General features: G+C 47.0%; 1 protein-coding gene across 4 annotated transcripts; it reads right to left on the bottom strand.

Annotated features, from left to right (window-relative positions):
• Nucleotides 1–3202: 3202 nt before the first annotated feature.
• On the bottom strand, nt 3203–16550 carry LOC309364589 (uncharacterized protein). Of its 4 annotated transcripts, none has more exons than XM_081902216.1 (6): nt 15335–16540; nt 14575–14683; nt 13274–13419; nt 11223–11349; nt 8882–9091; nt 3203–4165 (listed from the first exon to the last, which is right to left on the bottom strand). In XM_081902216.1, exons 1-6 carry the CDS (start codon nt 16079–16081, stop codon nt 3594–3596), a joined length of 1911 nt encoding a protein of 636 aa, XP_081758342.1. In that variant the 5' UTR covers nt 16082–16540; the 3' UTR covers nt 3203–3593. The 4 variants fall into 4 exon arrangements, with proteins under 4 accessions (XP_081758342.1, XP_081758343.1, XP_081758344.1 ...); XM_081902217.1 differs by having other exon boundaries at nt 14575–14671; nt 15335–16538; XM_081902218.1 differs by lacking the exon at nt 8882–9091.
• Nucleotides 16551–20417: the final 3867 nt, after the last annotated feature.

Here is a 20417-nt window from a genome sequence, read left to right as displayed (position 1 = left end):
TTCTCCTTGTGCCCTCCATCTTTCCCAACATCAGGGTCTTTTCCAGGGAGTCCTCTCTTCTCATGAGGTGGCCAAAGTATTGGAGCCTCAGCTTCATGATCTGTCCTTCCAGTGAGCACTCAGGCCTGATTTCCTTCAGAATGGATCGGTTTGTTCTTCTTGCAGTCCATGGGACTCTCAAGAGTCTCCTCCAGCACCATAATTCAAAAGCATCAATTCTTCGGCGATCTGCCTTCTTTATGGTCCAGCTCTCACTTCCATACATCACTACTGGGAAAACCATAGCTTTTACTATACGGACCTTTGTTGGCAAAGTGATGTCTCTACTTTTTAAGCAATTTTTTTTGAGCAATTAGTTCTTGTTTAATTATGATTACATTGCCCCTCTCCCCCCGCCCCGATGGATCGAACTCAAACCGGCTTGCAAAAGCAAAGATTTGAAAAATTGATATTAAACACGAATGAAAGCAACCTACAACATCCACACGAATATGTAAAAGTTGTTTTGTTTAGTAGTTGTAACCCGCTCTGAGACCTTAGGTAATGCAAAGGTGGAATAGCCATTTTGCTTTTCATAGAGTTTCCTGCATTGCAGGGGGTTGGACTAGATGACCCTTGGGGGTCCCTTCCAACTTATTTATTTGTATTTGTAGAGTGCCCTTCATCCAAGGCTCACAGGTGGTTTACAATATTTTATAGTCCACAAGAAAGGGGACCCAAAACTCGCAGGGTCATCTAGTCCAACCCCCTGCAAAACAGGAATCTCAGCTAAAGCATCCATGACAGATGGCCCTCCAACCTCTGCTTATAAACCTCCAAGGAAGGAGAGTCCGCCACCTCCTGAGGGAGACCACTCCACTGTCCAACAGCCCTTACCGTCAGAAAGTTCTTCCTGATGTTTAGTTGGAATCACCTTTCTTGCAACTTGAAGCCCCTGGTTTGGATGCCAACCTCCAGGGTTGGAGAAACAAGCTTGTTCCATCTTCCAAGCAATATCTCCTTTTCCATGCTAAACATCCCCAGCTCCCTCAACCGCTCCTCATAAGGCTTGGGTTCCAGACCCTTGATCATCTTGGTTTCCCTCCTCTGGACACGTTCCAGCTTGCCAACATGCTTCTTAAACTGTGGTACCCAGAACTGGACATAGTACTCCAGAACAGAGTGGGACAATGACTTCTGATCTGAACACTGTATCTCTGTTGATGCAGCTCAGAATAACATTAGCTTTTTTCGCTGCTGCGTCACAGTTGACTCATGTTAAGCTTGTGGTCTACCAAGACCCCTAGATTCTTTTCACATGTACTGCTAGTAAGCCAGGTGTCTCCTTGCTTATATTTGTGCCCAGTTCAACTTAGTCAGAAAGCCCAAAAGGACAACTCTCCCTTATGTTTTGGAATGTCAAGACTTCTCATCGATTAAAAAAAAAGTATTGTCATCTTTTTAAAGATATAGCTGTTGGCTTCTTAAACACTCTGCCATTTTATGCAAGAGACACTTCCTGTCATGGCCACCCCAGCACTCCTCTCTAGAAAGGAAAAAGGAACAGGGGCACAATCTATGCAGGGCCGTGAGGGCCACCTCAAAAAAATTAAATGAAGGGGCTGCCCCCCCCCCCCAGTTCTGTGGCGGCCGCATGCATGCCATGCAGTGAACTGATGCACGCTTGGGAACAAACAAGTCCCCCACATTCAACTGGTCCAGCCTCCAGAAAATGTAAGACAATATGCCCCTGCCTCCATTTCAGAACTGGAGTCTTATTTTTCTGTAATCTCACAGTGAGCCTTTACAAAACAACAGTGCTACAGTACTCAGAGATTATTAATTAATTAATTTTTATTCATTTTCAAAACCTTAACGAATGCAACAAAACGTAACTTGGGAGTGTTTCCCTCCGAGAAAATAGGAGGCTTGTCAAAGGAGAAATAAAGGTCACAAAGGTGCAAACCAGAACAAGTCAAAATGGTTTTAACGCAGTAAACAACTCCATGCCTTTGAGGTGGCCTTCTCGCAAGGTCTTCTGGAGGCATCTATAGGATGAAGAGGTGTCAAACATACACAGGAGGATAATGGATCAGAGGATTTTTAGACCACAATCTCCCCCCCCCATTCATTTGAGTGCACAATCCCTAAACCAGTGGTTTTCAACCAGTGTGCCGTGGCACCCTGGGGTGCCTTGAATGATGGTCAGGGGTGCCATGGGCAACACTGGCCTGTGCCCCTCTTTTCTTCCCTCCCTCCCTCCTCGGATGCTCTCTCATGTCTCTGCTTCCCAGGCCCCTCCCAGGAGAGGGGAGAAAGAAGGCTGAGTCTCCCCATCACCTGTAGGGCAGCTGGGGGGGGGCAGCGGACACAAGTCCCCCACTGCCATTTTGGGCAGCGCAGAGCCTGCAGGTGCCCAAGCCACTATGTCACTCCCAGGAGAGTTGCGGGGCTCAGGCGCACTGCGGGTCCCGCAGTAAGTGCTGCCCCCACAGTGTGGTGGCCAGTGCACCCGCCCCCCCAGCTATGCCTCTGGAAACACCCCAGAAGGGAGAATTAAGCATTCAATGGCAAACTTTCAGGGGCCATAAGCTTTCTGTTCACCTGTGACACAATGTCTGGCTTTAAGACGATGTGCATAAGCTGGTTAAAGTGAAGCTATGACCGTGGGCTGATGAAAACCGGGGACGGAGGGAGGATCCTTGACCCATGCTGTGGGGCTTACAGTGTCGGCAGAGCTCTTATTGCCTCCCTGCTGCTAGATGTTCTGCTTTCAACAGCAGCTGCAGATATTCCTGCAGTGGGATATTACATGTTCTCAGTCCTGCTAAGCATTTTCTTTCCCTCTGGATTCTCTGATGTGCAACAAGCCAATGTGAAAATCGGTGTGTTTTAAGTAGGCACAGAAAAATAAAATGAAGTCGGGATGAAATGCCTCAACGGAGAGGGTATTCCATAAGGACTAGAACAGTGTGTTCCTAACCATGTCAGTCTTGCTGAATTCAATGGGGTTTATGTCCAGGATAAAGTGGTGTGAGGATTGCAGCCCAAATTCTGCGATTATAGCCACAACTACAGTATTCTGCTTATGCATGATTCCTCACCACTGCATTTTCGTGGGTAAGCTTTTAGTTTCAGCATGCATTATGTATATTGATGGGCGGGGTATAAATAACAAAATTGTTGATATTATTATACGTTTATGAGTAACTGGTGCCTTGGAGTCTAATTGAAAGTGGACATGGTTGTTCTTTACTACGGGCTTTCAGAGAGCTTTTTGAGCTCAATCCCATTTTGAGGCCTAATGCTGGCTACTTCCAATGGGAATATGGCCACTGGTACAGGTATGGCAGGGGCCTGCACAGCGAACATGCTGCCCCTATTTGAACTCTCCCCACCCTCAGAGGACGCAGGCCTCGGGAGCGTCCTGTGAGTTCTCTGGTGTCTTTTCAACGTATCTCTCTGGGAAAAGCCCTTCCCACATTCGGGGCATTGGAACAGTTCCCCAGTATGGATGCTCTGGTGCCTAACTAAGTGCGTTCTCTGCCGGAAGCTTCTCCCACACTGAGAACATCCGTATGGTTTCTCTCCCGTATGGATTCTATGATGTCTTGCTAACTCTGCTCTGAAGGTGAAGTTTTTCCCGCACACGGAACACTCGTGGGGTTTCCTTCCTGAATTATTGTTCCGATGCCTATGTCTGAAGCGTTTCTCATCTTCGGGGCATTCGTGGGAGCTCTCTTCTGTGCGACTGTCCTGGTGTCCAACGAATTCCTCTCCCCCACATAAATTTTCCCCACATTTGGCAAGGCATTTTGTTTCTGCCCCCTAAGTATTCCTTGTAGTTTCTCAAGGCAACATACCGACTGGCTGTCTCTCGCTGATGTGGGGCACTCAAAAGGGTTCTCTGACTTATATTTTCTCCTGCAGGGCTTTCCACTGTCTGTGGCCACTGCTGAGGTTTCGCTAACAGAGACTGCAATAACTCCTGAGAGGCATTGTGTTTCTCTCTTCACCGGCTGCTTCTCCTGTTGCCCTTTGGAATTATTTTTCTCCTCAGGAATTCCAGGTGTAACAGCCGAAACATCCCGATGGAATTCTCCCGCTAATGCCCTGTGCATTTCTTTCGGCAAATTCTCTCCCAACTGGGATTTCTCCATCTTCATCCAGCACCTGTCTTGTTCACCTGAAGAGAAAGAGAGAGGAATTTTGTCCAGGCCCTGGTCACCTCTTTTCTAGACTCTTGCAACCTCCTCCCTCCTGGCATTCTCTGTCCTGCCAGATCTCCCTTTCTGAATCTTCTCCTCTACACTCAGCATTTTCTCTCAATTTCTAGCCATGCATCACAAGTGAGGTTCTCCTCTTCACTCAGTTCTGCTCTTGGGAGAGATGTCTTTTGTGACATCTCTAAATTAAGATGTCAAAGCCAAGTGCGCCTATTCGGGTCTGCTTGCACTAAATCAGTTTCAACTTGTTGCAGAGGAAAGTCATCTTCCACACTGAAAATGAGACCACCCCCTTCCATTCTGCCAGCCATTATCTCTCATCATGGCTTTAAAGACACCCCTGACCATTAGGTCCAGTCATGGACAACTCTGGGGTTGCGCACTCATCTCGCTCTATAGGCCGAGGGAGCCGGCGTACAGATTCCGGGTCATGTGGCCAGCATGACCAAGCAGCTTCTGGCGAACCAGAGCAGCACATGGAAACGCCGTTTACCTTCCTGCCAGAGTGGTATCTATTTATCTACTTGCATTTGACATGCTTTCGAACTGCTAGGTTGGCAGGAGCAGGGACCGAGCAATGGGAGCTCACCCCGTCGTGAGGATTTGAATCGCCGACCTTCTGATCGGCAAGCCCTAGGCTCAGTGGTTTAGACCACAGCACCACCCATGTCCCCATCATGGCTTTATGAAGGGGCAAAAACAAATTCCAGGAGTTTTGCTTTCTGAAGGAAACATGATACCTCTGGTTCCTCAGTTTCAGCGCCCTCAGAAAAAGCAATTCCTGGAGTACATTGGGGGTAAATGAGGAAAGCAACAATGTATTATAGTTTGTTCTAAAGGCTGGTATCAAAAGCCTGTAATTTTAATTAGGTCCACAATGCCAGGTAGGTCCACATTTTTTTAAGGATTGCAGTCTAAACCTGTCTACTTCTTCCTAATAGCTGAAATACTTTATGGATAAATGGTTATGTTCATAGGGGCCAGCAACAGCAGTTTCACTGGCTAAATCAGCTGTGGGTAACATTTGACCCTCCAGATGTTGCTGAACTCCAACTCCCATCATCCCTGGCTATGTTCAGCAACATCTGGAGGGTCAAAGATCCCCCACACTTGGACTAACCCCCACTCCCAAGTATTCCGTCTAACATAGAGTAGTAACTCTCTCAAATATAGCTATTTTGGCCTTTCAAAAATACGAAACCAGTTTCAACTAATCACAAAGAAGATATATTTGGGGCACTGAAGACCCTGGTCACCTGCCCCCCTTCCATACTATCAGCCATGTCTCCATATTATGGCTTCCCTGTTGAAGTGAGAAGCGGACAACTCAGAATCAGACTCTGGGAATTGTACATCAAGAGGTCAGTACAGGCCTCTGGGCTGCCAAAAGACCCACCCCAAACTCCAGTTCCCAATGCTCCTTGAGGAAAAGCAATGGCAGGCAGAATGGTTTAATCCCAAGCAGTTTGACACATGAGATATTCCACTAACTATGTCCCAGTATGCAGTTTTTAAGACTGCAGCCACTAAACGTAAAGGTAAAGGGACCCCTGATCATTAGGTCCAGTTGTGGCCGACTCTGGGGTTGCGGCGTTCATCTCGCTTTATTGGCCGAGGGAGCCGGCGTACAGATTCCGGGTCATGTGGCCAGCATGACTAAGCCACTTCTGGCGAAGCAGAGCAGTGCACGGAAACGCTGTTTGCCTTACCGATGGAGTGGTACCTATTTATCTACTTGTACTCTGACGTGCTTTCAAACTGCTAGGTTGGCAGGAGCAGGGACCGAGCAACGGGAGCTCACCCATCGTGGGGATTTGAATCTCCAACCTTCTGATCGGCAAGTCCTAGGCTCTGTGGTTTAACCCACAGCGCCACCCGCATCCCATACTGCATCCACTATTGACAAGATAAAAAATGGTTTCTGGAACTTCCTTCACTAGGAGAGCATGCCGCTGAGGAGCTGTGGGCAAAAATAGTTCATAGTGGCCACCCACTTGCTATCGAGAGTATTGAGAAAGTGGAATCTGGAGACTTCCGGGTTGACGCGATTGATTAATGGCGGATTCCCTCCGAGCTCCAGAGGGAATCGGCTCCGCTGAAGACGGGTCTTGCCGCGCCGGCGACGCGGGGACCCTCAGAAACCACAGGCGCGGATGCCTGTGGACTTGGTGACTCAGTGGGCACCTTAAGCGCCCTCCCCGACTCACGAAGAGCCTTTTTAAAGGCTACGGAGAGGGTACGGAGAGTGGCGTGGTGCTGGGAGTAGACCGCTACTTCAGTGGAGCAAAGCCGCAAGCCATGGCCGGAGAGCGTCAACTTTTTCCCCGAAATTTGGACTGGAAACAAATAACCCGTGAGTAGAAGGAAATTCGGACTTTAAAAATTTATATCCTTAATTTGGAACGACCGGGGGGATGTGCTAAAGGGAAGTCCGCACCCCCCCTACATACAAACAATCTAAAGCAAGGAGCGGAGAACTAAGGTCGAAAAAACTGTGTGTTTTCGGTGTTTGATAAGAGATATTCCATGAATTTGACAGAATAAGTTTTTTGTGCTGGAGAGAAGAGAGGAACTTTGGAAACTTTTGTGTAACCCCCCCCCCCCGGACCCGGGAGCGTCCTGCGTGTGAGTCTAGCGAAAAAGAACAAGGAGTTTGACAGCTGTCAAATGAGCTGTCAAACGGGTGGATAAAGCTAAGAATTGCATTACTTTATATCTCTCTGGACTAAAGGTGCTACATTTAACTAGAAGTGGTTGGAAACAAAGTAAAAATAAATAACAAAGTAACGGACTGTTGGAAAAGAACTATTGAGCAACTGGAATCCCCCTAGGGGGGACTAGTGACATTACAATGGCTGCAGAAGGAAAATTACTGGCAGAAATAGACAGAGCTTTCTTTCTCGTGGGAATTTTGCAAGAGCAGAGTATGGCTATGAACAAAGAACTTATGACCTTGACTTCTAAAACAAGCAATCCTGCTGATGGAACAAAGGACTTGACTGGGAAAGAATCTGCAGCTGAATCAGAAGAGAAATCTTTGGAATTGGTGGAAAAGGAAGAAGGAGGGGAGAAAGTACAGGCAGAAAATATTAAGCAGAAGCCTATGTTGTCAAGAAATGAAGAAGAAGATTTTTGGATTACAAATTTGGGAAAGATGAGAAAGATGAGAAAAGTAAAGGAGGAAGTTTCTGGATTCTATGGAATACTGGAATTTAAAAGAGCAAAGAAATATGACTGGGACTTCCTCTTCTTTTCTGAGTTTGAGTATGGGAGATCTTTGGCAGAACTTTGGCAGCAAGTACTCTCAACTATTTTGGGCGTAAGAGAAGGTGATGTGGCTGTGACAGATTTCCCGAGGACCAACAAAAAGGACTATCAACAAAACAGACAGAGAGAGACTGACAGAGACTTGAAGGCCTCGGATGTGAGGAATCCGGGCTAGGAACTGTATGGGTGGACATTTATTTGGGAAGGGGCGGAAACCGGGGTAGGGAGGGAGGGGGAGAGTAGAACTTGGAAAATTTACGACTTTTGTGTTTGGGTATTCTGACTTATATATTAATATAAAAAAGGGGAAATTTATGGTATGAGAACCTAGGTCGACCTTAGAAAAAGGATTTAATGTATATAAGAGAATGGGATAGGCAAAATTTGGCCTAATAAAAGGAATCAAGTTTAAACACAACAAGAATAGGTTAAAGGGAGGGATAAGAACTTGCTGAACTAACTATGGAAATTGGGATGTATGAGGGGGGGTGGGGGGAAGTCAGGGAAAGAGGGTTAGGAAAGTAAGGATATGAAATTATACATGTTTTGTCTTTGTCTTTTTTTTTGTGTGTGTGTCTTTATAAAATGTGAAAATCCAATAAAAATTTATAAAAAAAAAAAGAGAAAGTGGAATCTGTGGTGATAGGATCTAATGGCAGACAATATTAAAGGTGCTCTGGTGCTTAACCAATCTTTCCTGGCTTTTCCTTGTGGCATTTGTAAGGTCTCTTGTGAGTGCTCTGATGAACTTGAAACAGTTACTCCCTGCTATGGGTCCTCTGATGGCCCATCAGGTGCTGTCGCCGCCTGAAGCTCTTATCACACTCGGGACATTTGTACGGTTTCTCTCCGGTATGGATTCTCTGATGAATCTTCAAGTCCCCGCTCTGACTGAAACATTTCCTACAGTGAGAACATTTGTACGGTTTCTCTCTAGTGTGGACCCTCTGGTGTCTGCACAGGTTTTCTCCCCAGCTGAAGCTTTTCCCGCACTCAAGGCATCTGTAGGGCTTCTCTCCAGTATGAATCCTCTGGTGCCTTGTTAAACCTGCTCTGGCTTTTCCTACATGTGGAACATTCATGCTTCTTCCTTCCTGAAGGAACGTCCTGATGATTCTGCAGCCTGCATCTGAAACTTTGGCCACCCTCAAGACTTTCCTTGGGTTCTTCTTCTGTGCAAATATTCTGGTGGCCAACAGGTGCATGTTGTTCCCCTCCTGTAAGTATCTCCTGAGGTTTACAGAAGCAATGCTTTGTCTGGCTTTCTTTGCCCCACAGAGGACGTTTGCTGGGGTCCTCCCCAGGGTGACTCACAACAAGCCCTGACTTGTCGTTGTGTTTCCTCCCGAACCCAGAAAATGGAAGCTTCTCCCCCTCTATGGGCCCTGAGGAGGTCAGGATAACAACACCTGGAATAACTTCTGTGCGCTCGCTGCGTTCTCCCTCTCTCTCCACTGGCTTCTTCTGTCGCCCTTTCCCCTCACATGGCTGCTCGTGAGTTTCAGACGTCAGAGGAAAATCCCACTGAGGTACTTCTGCGCATGCCCTGTGTATGTCCTCTGGCAAAGTCTCTCCCCGCTGAGATGTTTCCCTTTTGATCCAGCATCTCTTTTGTTCACCTGAAGAGAGCAGAGAGAGGGGTTTTGTCCATGCTCTGGTCTTTTCTAGAAGCCTGCAACCTCCTTCCTCTCGTCACCGTTTGCCCTTCCGCATCATCAAAATATATCTGCTAAGCTCAAGCTTTATCTCTCTCTCTCTCTCTCTCTCTCTCTCTCTCTCTCTCTCTCAACCCCTCTTCTTACATCCCAGGCTGTCCGGATTGTTTGCTTAACCCAGGTTGGTTTGTGGCCTCTTTAAATAAAGGGAATAAATGCGGCTATTTTGTTCTATTTGTACAGAAACTGCTTCAGCTAATCCTGCACAGAAGGAATTTGGGGCACTGAGTGCTATCGGGCATGTCTCACACAATGGCTCCTGTTTTGAAGGGGCAAAAGGGGCATCTCACACTCAAGTCCTGGGAATTGTGCTATCTGAAGCAAATCAAGACTTCTGGTTTCCCAAGAGTTTTCAATACCCTCAGAAAAAGCAATTCTCAGTCATTCAAGGAAAGACCTACATTGGCTCCCAGTACGTTTCTGACCACAATTCAAAGTGTTGGTGCTGACCTTTAAAGCCCTAAACGGCCTTGGCTCAGTATACCTGAAGGAACGTCTCCACCCCCATTGTTCAGCCCGGACAATGAGATCCAGCGCCAAGGGCCTTCTGGCGGTTCCCTCATTGCGAGAAGCAAAGCTACGAGGAACAAGGCAGAGGCCTTCTTGGTAGTGGTGCCCGCCCTGATGAACGCCCTCCCTTCAGAAGTGAAGGAAATAAGCAGCTATCTTCTTTTCAAAAGACATCTGAAGGCAGCCCTGTTTAGAGAAGTTTTTAATATTAATGCTGTACTGTTTTTAACACTTGACTGGGAGCTGCCCAGAGTGGCTGGGGAAACTCAGCCAGATGGGCGGAGTACAAATAATAAATTATTATTATTATTATTATTATTATTATTATTATTATTATTATTCAGTCTCTGCTAAAAAAAGCTCCAAGGAAGGAGAGCCCGCCACCTCCCGAGGGAGACTGTTCCACTGTCAAACAGCTCTTACAGTTATTCCTAATCAAAACAAAAAAAATTCTTTCCAGTAGCACCTTAAAGACCAACTAAGTTAGTTCTTGGTATGAGCTTTCGTGTGCATGCACACTTCTTCAGATACACTGTGAGGTTGATGGACTTCCATTTCATGCGGCTCAATGTGGTGCCTTCCATAGTGTGCATGCACACGAAAGCTCATACCAAGAACTAACTTAGTTGGTCTTTAAGGTGCTACTGGAAAGAATTTTTTTTGTTTTGACTATGGCAGACCAACACGGCTACCTATCTGTAACTGTTATTCCTAATGTTTTTGTACTTATGACTTGTACTGCAGTACAGTGGTGCCCCGCAAGACGAATGCCTCGCAAGACGAAAAACCCGCAAGACGAAAGGGTTTTTCGGTTTTTGCGTCGCTTCGCTAGACGATTTTCCCTATGGGCTTGCTTCGCAAGACGAAAGCCCATAGGGAAATCTCCGGGGACCTCTTTTAAATGCTGGCGGTGGGGAGCAAAACCTTCCCCCCCCCCTCCGGACTTCAGAAGAGGTCCAGGAAGGCCGGCGGGGGCAAAAGGTTTTGCTCCCCACCGCCAGCATTTTAAAAGCGGTCCGGGATAGCAGGGAAGCGCTTCCCGCTATCCTGGATGGCTTTTGAAGGCAGGCGGGGGGAGCAAAGACTTTTGCCCCCCGCCCACCATCGGAAGAGGTCCAGGACCTCTTCTGAAGGCGGGCGGGGGGCAAAAGTCTTTGTCCCCCCCTGCCTGCCTTCCCGGGAGAGCGGGAAGGCAGCGTTGCGTTTTCAGCTCTCCCGGGAAGGCAGGCAGGGGGGAGCAAAGACTTTCGCCCCCCCGCCGGCCTTCAGAAGAGGTCGGGGGACAGACTGTCCCCGGACCTAGTCTGAAGGCGGTTTCCATAGGAACGCATTAATTGATTTTTAATGCATTCCTATGGGAAACCGTGCTTCGCAAGACGAAAAACTCGCAAGACGAAAAGACTTGCGGAACGAATTAATTTCGTCTTGCGAGGCACCACTGTACATAGAATTGGGGGAAAGGCTCTTTCTTCCTCTTTCGAATTTCAAAACTGCAAGTTGTTTACTGGACTTGAGCGACCCTTACCAAAAGACAGGACATTTCCAGTGTCCTCTGGCAGGACTTGCCAGAACATAGTCTGTTGGCCTGGCTGCTTTGGAGTCCTTTCAAACATGTGCAAAGGCACGCCTGTCTCCTTGGAATTTGGCAGTCCCTGGAAACATAAAACACCCCAACACCGCCATCAGACGCTGTTGCATAAGAAACAATGCAAATGCACAGAATGATGCTAATGTCCTTTCCCCCCATAAACCAACAAACAAACCCCAGACCCGTTAAATAAGAGTTTCAGCTCTCAATCTACAGTGGTGCCCCGCAAGACGAACGCCTCGCAAGACAAAAAAACCCGCTAGACGAAAGGGTTTTCCGTTTTGGAGGGGCTTCGCAAAACGAATTCCCCTATGGGGTTGCTTCTCAAGATGAAAAAAATCTTGCATCCCCCTGCGGGTTTTTTTCGCTTTTTTCGCCCTTTTCTTAAGCCGCTAAGCCGCTTATCAGCTGTTCCGCTGATAAGCCGCTTAACAGCTGATCGCTGGAAGCCGCTTGACAGCTGTAGCGCTAATCCGCTAAGCTGTCAATGGGCTTGCTTCGCAAGACGAAAAAACCGCTATACGAAGAGCCTCACGGAACGGATTAATTTCGTCTTGCGAGGCACCACTGTACTTGTAAAAATACAAAATTAAACACTGAGGAAAAGCTACACTCTGCACTGTGACTTAGAAAAGGATGGTGAATACATACTGGGAACATAAATAGCCGTAGTCACCTATGGAGAACAAACACCAGCTGCAGGTGGACAAGGCAAGGAAGTGTCAAAAACTGGAGTTTATTCTTGTGCTTCTTAAAATGAAACCAGCATGCTGTAAACAACTAACAACAACTGTTTTTGTGGACAGTTTGCTCAGCTGCTGCTGCTTCTTTAGCTGGGCTCTAAAATTACCGTATTTTTCGCTCTATAACACGCACCTGACCATAACACGCACATCGTTTTTAGAGGAGGAAAACAAGGGAAAAAACATTCTGAATGAAACAGTGGATGTATCATTTTTGTGCTTCATGCTGTGGCCACAGACATGTGATCTGATGGTGAATTTGGGGTGACCCAATGCAAAAATCCAGAGAATTCCTGTGGATCCATGCTTTGTAACCACATTTTTGCACCATTGCAGCCCCAGGCAAGTGGGTGCGTGATTTTTTTGGTGCAGGCTGTAGCCATGGACATGCTATGTGATCTGATGGTGAATTTAGGGTGACCCAGTGCAAAGATCCCGAGGATCCATGTGGATCCATGCTTTTTAACCATGTTTTTGCACCATTACAGCCCCAGGCAACAGTGGGTGCGTGATTTGGGGGGGCAGGCTGTAGCCATGGACATGCTATGTGATCTGATGGTGAATTTGGGGTGACCCAATGCAAAGATCCTGAGGATCCATGTGGATCTATGCTTTGTAACCACATTTTAAGTGGGGAGCGAAGGAAAAAGAAAGAGGGGACATGAGAGGGGTGTGCAGAGAAGCAGCTGGCTAAGAATGCAGGAGAGGGATTTAACGGGAGGGAGGAAAGAAAGGCAAAAGTTTCCCCTCACCCAAGCCAGCCAACTCTCTCTCTCTCCCTCTCCCCCTCTCTCTCCCTCCCCCCTCTCTCTCCCCCCCCCCTCTCTCTCCCTCTCCCCCAGCAGCACCGGAGCACAGAGAGGAATTAGAAGGAACGACACTCTGCTTTCCCCTCTGCTTGCCTGGAGGGGAGGGGCTTTCCCTGCTCTTTGTTCCGTTTGAGCAAACACAGCAACGAAACAGAGGAGGGTGGGCAGTAAGACCCTGAGGCAGAATGCAGGAAAGCAGCCGCTTCCTCTTTTCAGGTTTCCCTTCTCCATGAAGCGCGATTTGATTTTTGCCTGATTTTTCGGCTCCAGGGACCACACATTCGCTCAATAACACGCACAGACATTTCCCCTTCCTTTTTAGGAGAAAAAATCTGTGTGTTATAGAGGGAAAAATACGGTAGCCCTACTAGGGCGGAAATACCCTGAGGCAGAACAAAAGGAAAAACAGCAACTGGGGTAAAAGCGAGAATTTTACCTCCTCTACTTGCACACTGAGACCCCGGCCCCAGGAAGCATTGCTGTGGTCTCCAAAGCTCTCCTCGCTCAGGACAACTTCAGCCATCTCCCGTCCTTCAGGAGGAAGCAACAAACCGGAATTACTTGAGCTTTTGATGTCACCACCTGCAAAGGATGGAAAGGACAATTTCAGAAGGGAAACCTGGCCACCCTTCCCTTGGAGGTTTTTAGGCAGAGGATGGATAGCCACCCGTCATGGATGTTTTAGTTGAGATTCCTGCATTGCAGGGGGTTGGACTAGATGACCCCTGGGTCCCTTCCAACTGTACAAATCTATAACTGGATGCCAACAGTTCACATCATGCCTAGCCAGAGCATCCTACAGAGGATCGGTCCTCCAAATTTTAGTACTAGATCAAGTCACAATCAAAGGAAAATTGGCTAGAAAATCTGGAAAACCTGGTTGGTGGAAGAAGATTGGAAGAAATTTAAAGACTATCTGCAGAAACACTGTAAAATTAATGAAAGTTAAAATGATGTTGGATTGAAAATAAGTGGCATTAGCAACAAAGTTAATAAGAATATGCAAAAATGAATTGATAATGGATGAAAATATAGAGTTATAATATGTTAAGATATAGAGTTAAGATAAATGAAAGAGGGTAAGGATTTGCTGATTTGCTTATGTAAATGGGAATACAAAAAGGGGAGGTGTGAGGAGGTCAAGGAAACAAACTAATGAGTTTAAAGTTATAAAAAATGGATTTGTTTTTAATTCTTTTTTATTTATTCGTTTTTTGTATTTTGTATTTTTATTTTATTTTATATGTATTTTTGTATGTTTTCTTTTTTTCTTTTCTTTTCATATGTTTTTTTTCTTTGTATTTTGTAAATCTGTCTTTGTAAAATCTCAATAAATATTCTATTAAAAAAAAGAAGAAGAAAATCTGGAAAACCTGGGCCAGATATGCAGTTATTTGGTACTTTGTGGTTGCTTCGCCTGAGCATACAACAAACTATTTTGGCGAGAGGCTAGTTTTGGCACCTCTGAAGCGACCTTGTGCTGTTGTGTAGAATAGGGAAATTCAACGGGCGCAGTGTTTCATCACCCCGTGTGACAAATCTCACCTGCCAAAATCTCATCACTAGACAGCTTAAAGGCACAAGAGACTTCCGTTACACCTAGTTGTCCAAATTATACCACTCATACAAAAGGTGCAAAACTCTTAGGTCCCCATCTCTTCCTTGGAGTAACCCCTGACTGACTTCTGAGCAGACACGGTTAGGACTGCGATGTTAGTCGCTCTGGTGAATCCTTACCTAGCAAACTGATCTCCCCATCTCTGTCTTTGGAGATCCGTCCTTGAGCAACGTCCAATGGCACCTCCTCTGCATCCACGGAATCCACGCACGCATCCTGCAACGGTTCCTGAATCAGTGAGGGTGGTCATACTCGGAACAGAGCGAACTCTGTGGGGTTTACTTGGATTTACAGCCCAAACCAACACTTTTTAAAATTACAAAACAACGGTTCAGGAACTGTACCAACGATTCAGGACCTGCTCTCGGACAAGAATGATCAAATTACTTTAATAGTGGCTGAATTTTTGAGTGCTGTCCATGTAGAAAGACTGGGCCATTATAAAGAGATTTAGTGGTTCTTAGCTGATCGGTGATGTGGTAGTGTTGTATTGTATTATTTATGCAAATTGATTTTCTCTGGAGTTAAATATCTGACTAGGAAAACCTTATGTTGAGCTCTCATTTTATACAAATTGTAAACGGTGTCTGTTTGATAATGTGTGGTTTGCTATGCCTAATAAAGGATATTATTATTATTATTATTATTATTATTATTATTATTATTATTATTACTACTACTACTACTACCGTAATTACAAAACAAAAATGCTGTTCTTTTTTTCTCTGCCTGTCTTGGCAAAACCCCACAGGAATGTTCCCCAAATTTCCTGGCTGACGTTGTGAAAAGTTAATGCACTTTTTCAGAGGGGATACATATAAACACTTTGCACATGCCTAAGACACATTCTGTGTCCAGCTAAATGCATTATTCTCCCACCTGCCACTCTGCAGCCTCGGCCAAGTCTTGCTGGCTGGCCATCAGGAACTCCTCCGCCAGGGCCACCACCTGCGAACACGACTCTGGTCCTCCTGCTCGGATCCGGCTCTGCAGCTCTGGTGGGAGGCTGGCCAGGAACTGCTCCAGGACCAGCAGCTCCAGGATCTGCTCCTTGCTGCGTCTCTCCGGCTTCAGCCACCGGTGGCAGAGATCCTGCAGCTGCAGGTGGATCCTCCGGGGGTCTTCCACCTGCTGGCAGCAGAACTGACGGAAGCGTTGGCGCTCAACCTCCATCCTCAGGGCGGCCCCTCGCAAGATGGCCGCCTTCACCTTCCCATAATCCTCTCTGTCTTGGGCCTCCAGGCTCCGGAAGGCCTCGTCAGCTTCCCCGCTCAGCGCAGGCAGGAGCCGAGCTGTCCACTCTCTCCTGGGCCAGCGGCAGCCTTTGGCCACTTGCTCAAAGGAGGTCAGGAAGGTACTGGCGTCTTCCCAGGGGGCAGACTTGGGCATCTCCGGGGGGCTTCCCCCTTCTGGGTGAAGGGGCTGCAGGGTCTTCAGGAACTGCTGCCACTGGGCTTCCCATCGCTCTTGCCTCCCCTTGCCAAGTCCCCCTTTGCCGTCTTCAGACGCTCCACAGCTTGACTGCTTGGTTGTATATTCAGAATAAACTGCTCTGATAGGCTTTGTTGCTCCTTCTGACCCCCCGTTAGGTTCAGTGCCTGCATATTTTTGCTCTATCATCTTCATGCCAACTCTTGAGCTAAAAAGCTAGCGATTTTGGCAGGTTGGTTCCGGGGGGGAGGAAGATCCTTACCAGTTCTTGATATTGATGGAAACAGAGAGATGGTTAGTCCAAGGAGATCTCAGAGAGGAAGGCTCAGGTCTGATGAAATTTGCTTGGTGGCAAAAGAGCTGCAATTGGCCGAGGACCCCAGTAGTCTGAAGACCCTGGGGGTCTTCCTGAGTTGAAAGGGGCGTTTCTACCTGAGCTAAAGAAACACACAAACACACACACAATGGAGTCAAGGAAAACAAAAGCCAAAAAGTGGTTAGCAATCTGGGTGGTAGGGCACATTCAGTGTTAGAAACTGAGATATGAAAGCTAGGAGCTAAATGGCAGCTTAAAAATAGGTTATGGGCGCAACAAGGCATTTTTTTTTAATAACAAGAATACAAAGCTGAAAATGAATGAACTGCAGCAAAATATTTTGTTCATTTTTCACATTGTCCAGTCCTTCCCCTGTCGTCGTCCCCGTAATATTCTTAAGGGGGTCTCTTCAGGGAGTAGATGGAAGTGACGTGGCAGAAAAATGTCCTCCTTTCCTTCCACTCTGCAGTTTAAATATGAAATCTTAGGCGCAGTACTGCGCCCAGAGCTCAGAAACTGCTCACGCTAATGAAATTCCGTGTCATATAATGCACCTAGAACAATGGGAGTTTTGAGCACGGGGCACATTCTCTAGTAAAAGTGGGCTATCAACCCCCATATCGATAGAGAATCATAGACCAATGGTCAGGGATGATGGGAACTGTGGTTCAAAAACGTTTGGGAAACGCTGCCTTAAGGGAAGTGGTTGGCCACTGTGAGAACAGGATGCTGGACTACACGGGTTGCTGGCCTGATCCGGCAAGCTCTTCTTCTTAAGGTCTTCCTTAATGGGAGTATTAACAGCCAGTGTGCCTAACAGGCTAGATCTATGAACCAGGAAGTTCACTGCTCAACTTTTAACTCTGGAATAAAATGAAAAATGAGGTTTTCCGCAAGGTACTTTTCCTGTTTCAAAAGGGAGAGAGGGATAGAAAAGACACACACTGCTAAGGAGAGAATAGCAGCATATGTCAGCCCCAGCCAACCTGTCCCCTCCATACTACAACTCCCATTGCTCCAGGGAGCATGGTCAATGGTTAGTGATTGTGGGAGTTGTAGTCCAACAACATCTGGGCCACACACGCCATAAATTTAAAGCACTACGATATTACTTTAAACAGCTATAGCTTCCCCCAAAGAATTCTGGAAGCTGTATTCAGAGTGGTATAACAATCAATTTCTCTTCCTAAGGAACTCTCTTCTATCCTCCTCCTGTATCTCTCCACCTTCTAGTTTCCCTGCTTTCTTTCCACCCGAAAAGCCCTCTTCAGTCTTTGAAAAGTAAAATTCTCTCACAGGGAAGAAAAAGATGGTGTGTCCGTCCCTACTGACATCTCCATCACCCTACAAAATTAGAGCAACAAAGCCCTCACAATTGATCCTTCTCATTCTTCCCACCAGGCTAAGAATGACAGAGCAGCATTTGGAAATAATATAATATAGCTAAGGAAGGTTATCCCCACATTTCAGACCAAGATGAAGACTAGCAGCTTAAGAACGCTTTTAATGTATTTGGGGGATTTCATCGACATATTGCAATTTGAGGCGGCTGAGGAACAACCCTGAGGAACAATATTGCTGCTGTAATGCAGCAATATTATCCCCACATTTCCAGTTCGCAAGGAGGGGCTGAGGCCCAGACCGATTTGTAAACAACCTTGCAGTGTAGTCTGGTGTTAAATTCACATTGCAGATACAGTGGTACCTCGGGTTAAGTACTTAATTCATTCCAGAGGTCCGTACTTAACCTGAAACTGTTCTTAACCTGAAGTACCACTTTAGCTAATGGGGCCTCCTGCTGCCGTTGTGCTGCCAGAGCATGATTTCTATTCTCATCCTGAAACAAAGTTCTTAACCTGAAGCACTATTTCTGGGTTAGCAGAGTCTGTAACCTGAAGCATATGTAACCCAAGGTACCACTGTACTGGAGAGTAGAGGGCAGGGTTAAACCACAGAGCCTAGGACTTGCCAATCAGAAGGTTGGTGGTTCAAATCTCCGCGACGGGGTGAGCTCCCGTTGCTCGGTCCCTGCTCCTGTCAACCTAGCAGTACGAAAGCACATCAAAGTGCAAGTAGTTAAATAGGTACTGCTCTGACGGGAAGGTAAACGGCGTTTCTGTGCGCTGCTCTGGTTCGCCAGAAGCGGCTTAGTCATGCTGGCCACATGACCTGGAAGCTGTACGCAGGCTCCCTTGGCCAATAAAGCGAGATGAGCGCCGCAACCCCAGAGTTGGTCAAGACTGGACCTAATGGTCAGGGGTCCCTTTACCTTTACCTAATCCTGCAACCCAGTCCAGAATCCTGGGAGTTGTAGTTCACTCTCAGCACGCAGCTCCAATTCCCAGCACTAATAATAATAATAATAATAATAATAATAATAATAATAATAATTTTATTATTTATACCCTACCCATCTGGTTGGGTTTCCCCAGCCACCCTGGGCAGCTCACAGCAAATATCAGAACATACTAAAACATCAAAAATGTCCTGATACAGAGCTGCCTTCAGGTGTCTTCTAAAATTCAGATAGTGTCGTACCTTGGTTGTTGAACGGAATCCGTTCCGGAAGTCCATTCGACTTCCGAAAATGTTTGAAAACCAAGGTGCAGCTTCTGATTGGCTGCAGGAGCTTCCTGCACTCAATCAGAAGCGGCGTTGGACATTTGGGTTCCAAAAAAGGTTCACAAACCGGAACACTCACTTCCGGGTTTGCAGCATTCGGAAGCCAAAACATTCGAGCCACAAGGTGTTTAAGATCCAAGGTACGACTGTAGTTGTTTATTTCTTTAACATCTGATGGAAGTGCATTCCACAGGGAGGGCGCCACTACCGAGAAGTCCCTCTGTCCGGTTCCCTATAACTTCGATTCTCGTAGTGAGGGAACCGCCAGAAGACCCTCGGAGGAGGACCTCAGTGTCCGGCCTGAACAATGGGGGTAGAGACGCTCCTTCAGGTATGCAGGGCCAAAGCCATTTAGGTCAGCACCAACACTTCAAATTGTGTTTAGAAATGTACTGGGAACCAATGTAGGCCTTTCAGGACCTGTGTTATATGGTCTCGGCGGCCACTCCCAGTCACCAGTCTAGCTGTCGCATTCTGGATTAGTTGTAGTTTCCTGGTCACCTTCAAAGGTAGACCCACATAGAGCGCATTGCATTTTGAGAGGAGCAGCAGCAGCAGATAGCAGTTTGCAGGAACACGATAATAAAAATATGTCGTTAATATCCCACCATTGCTTATGGGGGGTGTGTGGCTAATTTGAACAACAGCAGCTTTAAATTATAGGCTTCTCCCATAATCTCGGGTCAAGGGCAGGCTGAGAGTAACTGGCAACAATATGGGGGACCTGTGTTCAAATCCCTCCACTCGGCCAGGAAGCTCACCAATCACTGCCTGCGCTCAACCTAATCTGTGTTTTTATATGGTAAACCGCCCTGTAATCCTCGGATGGAGGGAGGCATACTAATAATACTAATAATGACCTACCTCTTGGGGTTGTTGTTGTGGGGGCCAAACGAGGAGGTGGGTGGGGGACGTGCGCGCCACCTCGAGCTTCTGGGAGAGAAGAGGTGGGGCGGGACTGCAGCAAAGAAACCCTGCGACCTATTTGTTATTATTGCTTCCCATACTACATACGCGGAGAACTGAGGCGGGGCGACTTAAAGGGGGGCAGCCGGCGGCCACGTGGCACGTGGGGCTTCTGCGATTAACCGCGGGGCTTCGCACGCGCACCTTTGCACAATCCCGGAAGCGGCAAGAAGACATGTGTTTGTGTGTGTGCGTGCGCATGTGAGACAGAGAGAGAGCGCGCGTCTGTTGCAACTCACTTCTCCAATCGATCCGCTTTGCTGTTGCGCCTATGACGCTTCCCCAGACCCCAAAATCTTCCTTCCCCGCCGCCAGCCCCCCTTTTCCTCCACCCCTACCTAAAATGCTCCCTTCGCCTCTTCTTCCTCCTCCTCGGTGTTTTAATGGCGGAGCTGCAGAGGCAGAAAGAGGCTCCTCCGACCGCCCCCTGTTGAAGGACTGGGTGGCTGCAGGAGAAAAATTTCTTTAAAAAACGAAAAAACAGACGGATGTCCCTATGCATATTTGCTTATTCCCTGCATCTAAATATGCACATTTGCTTATTCGTTGCATTGCTGCAATTTATACTGTAAAGCGCCCTGTTCTCCTCGGGTGAAGGGCGTCGTTAGGGATTTAATAAACAACGAC

The sequence above is a fragment of the Podarcis melisellensis genome, assembly GCF_964234715.1.
Source record: "Podarcis melisellensis genome assembly, chromosome: 2".
Classification (NCBI taxonomy): Eukaryota; Metazoa; Chordata; class Lepidosauria; order Squamata; family Lacertidae; genus Podarcis; species Podarcis melisellensis.
The sequence above is the reverse complement of the archived record's forward strand: the minus strand, read 5'-3'. Positions and strand labels throughout refer to the sequence as shown.

Coding starts and splice junctions, on each gene's coding strand:
- LOC309364589 (XM_081902216.1), bottom strand. CDS start 16,081: ATGAAGATGATAGAGCAAAAATATGCAGGCACTGAACCTAACGGGGGG. Junction 13,420..14,574: donor TGGGGAGATCAGTTTGCTAG/GTAAGGATTCAC, acceptor CATCCTTTGCAG/GTGGTGACATCAAAAGCTCA. Junction 11,350..13,273: donor TCAGTGTGCAAGTAGAGGAG/GTAAAATTCTCG, acceptor TTATGTTTCCAG/GGACTGCCAAATTCCAAGGA.